At 42.8% G+C, this 7,500-nt stretch overlaps 1 protein-coding gene across 1 annotated transcript in view; it reads left to right on the top strand.

Annotated features, from left to right (window-relative positions):
- Positions 1–7,500, top strand: part of zfyve26 (zinc finger, FYVE domain containing 26) — a 125,137-nt gene that overhangs the window by 73,466 nt on the left and 44,171 nt on the right. The window contains 4 exon segments of the mRNA XM_042325107.1: positions 615–814; positions 1,877–1,981; positions 2,310–2,432; positions 7,177–7,353. Of these exon segments, the coding sequence (XP_042181041.1) occupies positions 615–814; positions 1,877–1,981; positions 2,310–2,432; positions 7,177–7,353 (605 nt within the window).

The following is a 7,500-nucleotide window of genomic DNA, read 5'->3' as shown; positions in this document are numbered from 1 at the left end:
AGACCAGGGCCCATAGGGCTCTGCTATCTAGTGCACTACTTTAGGCCAGGACCCATAGGGCTCTGTTATCTAGTGCACTACTTTAGGCCAGGACCCACAGGGCTCTGTTATCTAGTGCACTACTTTAGGCCAGGACCCACAGGGCTCTGTTATCTAGTGCACTACTTTAGGCCAGGACCCATAGGGCTCTGTTATCTAGTGCACTATAAAATGAATAGGTTGCCATTTGGGGTGTTACCATGGCTCTGCATGAACAAAGTCACACTGTTTATGTTGTGTCTGTTTGGTGATTTTTAGATAGCCTAGTGGTTAGAGCGTTGGGTCAGTAACCAAAAGGTTGTTGGATCGAATCCCTGAGTTGACAAGTTCAAAATCTGTTGTTCTGCTCCTGAACAAGGCAGTTAGTTAACCCACTGTTCCTCGGTAGGCCGTCATCGAAAATAAGAATTTGTTCTTAACTGACTTCCCTAGTTAAATAAAGGTTAAATAAAAAAATAAAAAATATCTACTGTGTTGACATTTTGGTATTTTTTAATTCCTGGTGCCAATCTAGTTAATTTTTTAACTTCCTGACACAATCGCTGATTTGTTCTTATCTCCCTCCCTCCCTACAGATGGCGAAGACAGCATAGGCCAGTTGTTCAGAGTACAGGACCCATGTCTGAGGGCCCGTGTGGCCTTACAGGCCCTGGAGCGCTGGCCCCTCGGGCCCTCTCTGGAGCTGATGGAGTTCTGCCTCAACAACCCCCACATGGAGGCCTCTCTCAGGGGAGAGCTGGAGCTCAGGAAGACGGAGCTTGACATCTACCAACGGGTAACCAGATACATTTAATCAAAGTTATTAAGTACTTTATGATCATGTTATTTGAAGCAGGTAGATTAATGTTATTTGAAGCAGGTAGATACATGTTATTTGAAGCTGGTAGATAAATGTTATTTGAAGCAGGTAGATACATGTTATTTGAAGCAGGTAGATACATTTGATTTGAAGCAGGTAGATACATGTTATTTGAAGCTGGTAGATAAATGTTATTTGAAGCAGGTAGATACATGTTATTTGAAGCAGGTAGATTAATGTTATTTGAAGCAGGTAGATACATGTTATTTGAAGCAGGTAGATACATTTTATTTGAAGCAGGTAGACAAATGTTATTTGAAGCAGGTAGATTAATGTTATTTGAAGCAGGTAGATTAATGTTATTTGAAGCTGGTAGATTAATGTTATTTGAAGCAGGTAGATTTAATGTTATTTGAAGCCGGTGGATAGATAAATGTTATTTGAAGCAGGTGGATAGATAAATGTTATTTGAAGCAGGTAGATAAATGTTATTTGAAGCAGGTAGATAAATGTTATTTGAAGCAGGTAGATTTAATGTTATTTGAAGCAGGTAGATACATTTTATTTGAAGCCGGTAGATAAATGTTATTTGAAGCCGGTAGATAGATAAATGTTATTTGAAGCTGGTAGACAAATGTTATTTGACAATTGAAACGGGAACTGGACACCGATGGGTAAATACAGTGGGGCAAAAAAGTATTTAGTCAGGACAAATTGTGCAAGTTCTCCCACTTAAAAAGATGAGAGAGGCCTGTAATTTTCACCATATGTACACTTCCACTATGACAGACAAAATGAGGGAAAAAAATCCAGAAAATCACATTGTAGGATTTTTAATGAATTTATTTGCAAATTATGGTGGAAAATAAGTATTTGGTCAATAACAAAAGTTTATCTCAATACTTTACACACATATACCGTGCCGGCCCACACCCTTCTGGCACAAACTTCTCTGCCATCTTCCCTGTCTTTTTCTCACGGTGTTCTATCCACAATAAAGAACAAAATATGACTGCTTCAACAAATCTTCTATCCTAGATGTTGAACCTGCTGCCTTCGTTGCCGTGGGCCACCTGGCAGGAGCTGAGGACAGAGTCCAGGAGAGACCCTGAGTCCATGTTTTCTAGGATGTTGGAAGCCATGGTGAGTCTCAGCACTGTGTAAATAAATAGCTTGACACCTTTTTTTTATTTTTTTTTATTTTTTTACGCGGACGTTATCAGACCTTGAGTCTATGCTGTCTAGGAGGCTGGAGGCCAAGGTAAGTCCCACCAACCAATGTGTTTATATATAGTCCCATTTATTTTTAATATTTTTTATCCAGGTTAACTTTAGCACTAACTTTTTAATGGACGTTTTAGTATTTACAAAAAAACAGCACCACATTTTAGGGTTCTGGAAAAAAAGGATCAAACGAATCAAAAGATGCTTCCTCTGCTGTTCATTTGATGTCCTCTCATCTCTCTGTCAGGAGTTTTCTCTGTGTGCCCAGTGGATGGCGCTGTACTCTGTCTCAGACCAGCTCAGATTACAGCTGCAGACTGAACACCTGCTACACCTGCTGGAGAAAGGACAGACTGACAACGCTTTCCAGGTGGGCTTTCGTCTGCATCGCTATTGGTCTAAACTTGTCTTCCTTCATTTCTTCTACTTCCTCTCCTCCATATGTGACCGACCGGCTCGATTCGGTCTTATGTTGCAAAATTTGAACTTTTTTAATTTTTACATTGGATAAAAGTAGAAACTCAGAGCTATAAAATGGTATATCATACACTACAGTTGAGGAACAATGGGAAAGTAATTCTGCTTTGAAAGTCGATCAACTTGTAACCTCACTTTTGAGAAAATGGCCCTTGAATATTTTTGGTACCTACTGGAGAGCTCTTCTTTGTCTACACCCATTCAGCATCGTTCACACCCTCTTAAGCTTTAGCCCCACCCATTCAGCATCGTTCACACCCTCTTAAGCTTTAGCCCCACCCATTCAGCATTGTTCACACCCTCTTAAGCTTTAGCCCCACCCATGTCTTTAAGGGTTGATCCAAGCATTCTGTCCTAACAACAGCAGTCAAGCACCCAAGCTAATTGGCTAACGTTGGCTAGCTTGCTAGCTACTTCCAGACACAAATGAGAGAACAGCTCTCTGAACATTACTCGCCCCAGCAGAGCTGGTTTGGCTGTTAGGTTATCCAGAGCGTTGGTGACTAACTGTGCTGCTGGCAACAATTTACGTTTTTTTTTGCCAACGTTTACTGACACCGGCCATATTCAACAGATGTTGAGCATTCGTAAATTCATCAGGTATTCTGCGCTCTGGCACACTCAGACGAGAGTGCTCTGAAATCAGAGTAGATAGCCAGAGTGAATTTACCAGCTACGTCTATCAACAGTTGTCGCAGTGACATCATTAAAATTCTATTGAAATGGTTACTTGCATAGTGGAGTCTTTTTGTTTAAACATGTAGCTAGCTAGCTAAACAACGAACCATAATCCCAACTCATTACATTACTACCCTGCATGAATCTACAGATAGCTAACCAACAAGGTTCAATGTTATCTAGCTAGCTAACATTAGGCTATAACTAGCAATGCAAATGGCTCTGAGATACAAATAATATTACTACACAAATCATACACGTAACGTTATCTAGCGAGTCAGCGAGCTTACGTTCACTAGCTAGCTAACAGTACACTTTAACTTGAAATTAAAATGTTTTTCTGACTAAATTAGAAATGTGTAATATCTGAAAATGTAGCTAGCTAGACTATCTTACCTGTATACATGGATGGGCGCTTCTCCCTCTCACGGGTGCCATCCCTCATCCATATACTTACATGTACATATTCTCATTCACCCCTTTAGATTGGTGTGTATTAGGTAGTTGTTGGGGGAATTGTTGGATTACTTGTTAGATATTACTGCACGGTCGGAACTAAAAGCACAAGCATTTCGCTACTCTCGCATTAAAATCTGCTAACCATGCGTATGTGACCAATAAAATTTGATTTGATTTGACGGTTGCCCTCAGTTTGAAGATGTAATCCAGAGACCGGTGTTTCCTCCATCTCCTTAGTTATCATACTCTAATTCCACTGATTTCAAAACTTGATCGTCCAGAAAGTGGAGAGCAACTCTTATGCAGTTGTACAACTATACAGTGCCTTGCGAAAGTATTCGGCCCCCTTGAACTTTGCGACCTTTTGCCACATTTCAGGCTTCAAACATAAAGGTATAAAACTGTATTTTTTTGTGAAGAATCAACAACAAGTGGGGCACAATCATGAAGTGGAACGACATTTATTGGAAATTTCAAACTTTTTTAACAAATCAAAAACTGAAAAATTGGGCGTGCAAAATTATTCAGCCCCTTTACTTTCAGTGCAGCAAACTCTCTCCAGAAGTTCAGTGAGGATCTCTGAATGATCCAATGTTGACCTAAATGACTAATGATGATAAATAGAATCCACCTGTGTGTAATCAAGTCTCCGTATAAATGCACTTGCACTGTGATAGTCTCAGAGGTCCGTTAAAAGCGCAGAGAGCATCATGAAGAACAAGGAACACACCAGGCAGGTCCGAGATACTGTTGTGAAGAAGTTTAAAGCCGGATTTGGATACAAAAAGATTTCCCAAGCTTTAAACATCCCAAGGAGCACTGTGCAAGCGATAATATTGAAATGGAAGGAGTATCAGACCACTGCAAATCCACCAAGACCTGGCCGTCCCTCTAAACTTTCAGCTCATACAAGGAGAAGACTGATCAGAGATGCAGCCAAGAGGCCCATGATCACTCTGGATGAACTGCAGAGATCTACAGCTGAGGTGGGAGACTCTGTCCATAGGACAACAATCAGTCGTATATTGCACAAATCTGGCCTTTATGGAAGAGTGGCAAGAAGAAAGCCATTTCTTAAAGATATCCATAAAAAGTGTCGTTTAAAGTTTGCCACAAGCCACCTGGGAGACACACCAAACATGTGGAAGAAGGTGCTCTGGTCAGATGAAACCAAAATTGAACTTTTTGGCCACAATGCAAAACGTTATGTTTGGCGTAAAAGCAACACAGCTCATCACCCTGAACCCACTGTCAAACATGGTGGTGGCAGCATCCTGGTTTGGGCATGCTTTTCTTCAGCAGGGACACGGAAGATGGTTAAAATTGATGGGAAGATGGATGGAGCCAAATACAGGACCATTCTGGAAGAAAACCTGATGGAGTCTGCAAAAGACCTGAGACTGGGACGAAGATTTGTCTTCCAACAAGACAATGATCCAAAACATAAAGCAAAATCTACAATGGAATGGTTCAAAAATAAACATATCCAGGTGTTAGAATGGCCAAGTCAAAGTCCAGACCTGAATCCAATCGAGAATCTGTGGAAAGAACTGAAAACTGCTGTTCACAAATGCTCTCCATCCAACCTCACTGAGCTCGAGCTGTTTTGCAAGGAGGAATGGGGAAAAATTTCAGTCTCTCGATGTGCAAAACTGATAGAGACATACCCCAAGCGACTTACAGCTGTAATCGCAGCAAAAGGTGGCGGTACAAAGTATTAACTTAAGGGGGCTGAATAATTTTGCACGCCCAATTTTTCAGTTTTTGATTTGTTAAAAAAGTTTGAAATATCCAATAAATGTCGTTCCACTTCATGATTGTGTCCTACTTGTTGTTGATTCTTCACAAAAAAATACAGTTTTATATCTTTATGTTTGAAGCCTGAAATGTGGCAAAAGGTCGCAAAGTTCAAGGGGGCCGAATACTTTCGCAAGGCACTGTATATATATATTGCAGACCAATCCGAACTCATCTCTCGGTATGTTCAGCCCACTCATTATCTCAGCCAATCATAGCTAGCAGGAAGGTTGTTTACTTTTTCTGTGGCTAAATCAACTAGGTTCGTAATTTAACAATTTAATTCGTATTTACAGATGGAATGCAAGTTTGTTATTCAGGCACATGAAAGTTCACATGTTCCAGAAGTTTACAAATGGCTCTCCTGTGAAATAGTGACCCGCTACATACGACTAGATTCCTGAAATGAGTCCCATTTATTCTCCTTCCTCTCCTCTGTTTCTTCTCCTTCCTCTCTTCCGTTTCTTCTCCTTCCCCTGCTCCGTTTCTTCTCCTTCCCCGCTCCGTTTCTTCTCCTTCCCCTGCTCCGTTTCTTCTCCTTCCCCTGCTCTGTTTCTTCTCCTTCCTCTCCTCCGTTTCTTCTTCCTCTGCTCCGTTTCTTCTCCGTCCTCTCTTCCGTTTCTTCTCCTTCCCCTGCTCCGTTTCTTCTCCTTCCCCTGCTCCGTTTCTTCTCCTTCCCCTGCTCCGTTTCTTCTCCTTCCCCTGCTCTGTTTCTTCTCCTTCCCCTGCTCTGTTTCTTCTCCTTCCTCTCCTCCGTTTCTTCTCCCTCTCCTCCGTTTCTTCTCCTTCCTCTCTTCCGTTTCTTCTCCTTCCTCTCTTCTGTTTCTTCTCCTTCCTCTCCTCCGTTTCTTCTTCCTCTCCTCCGTTTCTTCTCCTTCCCTTGCTCTGTTTCTTCTCTTTCCTCTCCTCCGTTTCTTCTCCTTCCTCTCTTCCGTTTCTTCTCCTTCCTCTCTTCTGTTTCTTCTCCTTCCCCTCCTCCGTTTCTTCTTCCTCTGCTCCGTTTCTTCTCTTTCCCCTGTTCTGTTTCTTCTCCTTCCTCTCCTCCGTTTCTTCTTCCTCTCCTCCGTTTCTTCTCCTTCCTCTCCTCCGTTTCTTCTTCCTCTCCTCCGTTTCTTCTCTTTCCCCTGCTCCGTTTCTTCTCCCTCTCCTCCGTTTCTTCTCCTTCCTCTCTTCGTTTCTTCTCTTTCCTCTCCTCCGTTTCTTTTCCGTTTCTTCTTCCTCTCCTCCGTTTCTTCTCTTTCCCCTGTTTCTTCTCCCTCTCCTCCGTTTCTTCTCCTTCCTCTCTTCCGTTTCTTTTTCTCCTTCTCCCCTCCTCCGTTTCTTCTCCTTCCCCTGCTCCGTTTCTTCTCTTTCCTCTCCTCCGTTTCTTCTCTTTCCTCTGCTCCGTTTCTTCTCCTTCCTCTCTTCTGTTTCTTCTCCTTCCCCTCCTCCGTTTCTTCTTCCTCTGCTCCATTTCTTCTCTTTCCCCTGTTCTGTTTCTTCTCCTTCCTCTCCTCGAAGGCAATAGGCTGGATTCCTACGGTATTAGGAAATCTCCTTTCACCTGTCCATTGTCTTTCCAATCAGTGCAGAAGAAGGAAAGGAGAAGAGGAATCCAGTTTATACAATTGAGATGTGACCCATCTGTCTATAATTGTTTCTCCTCCGTGCACTATGTCATAGACTTTGTTTCTCATTGACTCTCTTCACTGTGATTGGTACAGCTGCTGGAGGGCCTATCAGACTTAACCTTGGGTCTGGAGGTGTGTGAGCGCGCTCTGGACCGCCGGCCCGGATTGGCTGCCTGCCACTTCCTGGCTAACTACCTCACTCTCCACTTCCAGTGCCAAGTGTCCCCCGCCCGCCGACGCCACATCCACGACCTTCACCTGGGATCCAAGGTCAGCAGATTCAATGACCTTTATTGTATCTGTGAGCTCTAGTGTTGATGGGGAGCCTAGCGGTGAAGAGCAGGTAAGCCTAGCGGTGAAGAGCAGGCAGCCTAGCGGTTAAGAGCAGGCAGCCTAGCGGTTAAGAGCAGGCAGCCT

This window comes from Oncorhynchus tshawytscha, linkage group LG08 (assembly GCF_018296145.1).
Source record: "Oncorhynchus tshawytscha isolate Ot180627B linkage group LG08, Otsh_v2.0, whole genome shotgun sequence".
Lineage (NCBI taxonomy): Eukaryota > Metazoa > Chordata > Actinopteri > Salmoniformes > Salmonidae > Oncorhynchus > Oncorhynchus tshawytscha.
This window is presented reverse-complemented; position numbering and strand designations above follow the sequence as displayed.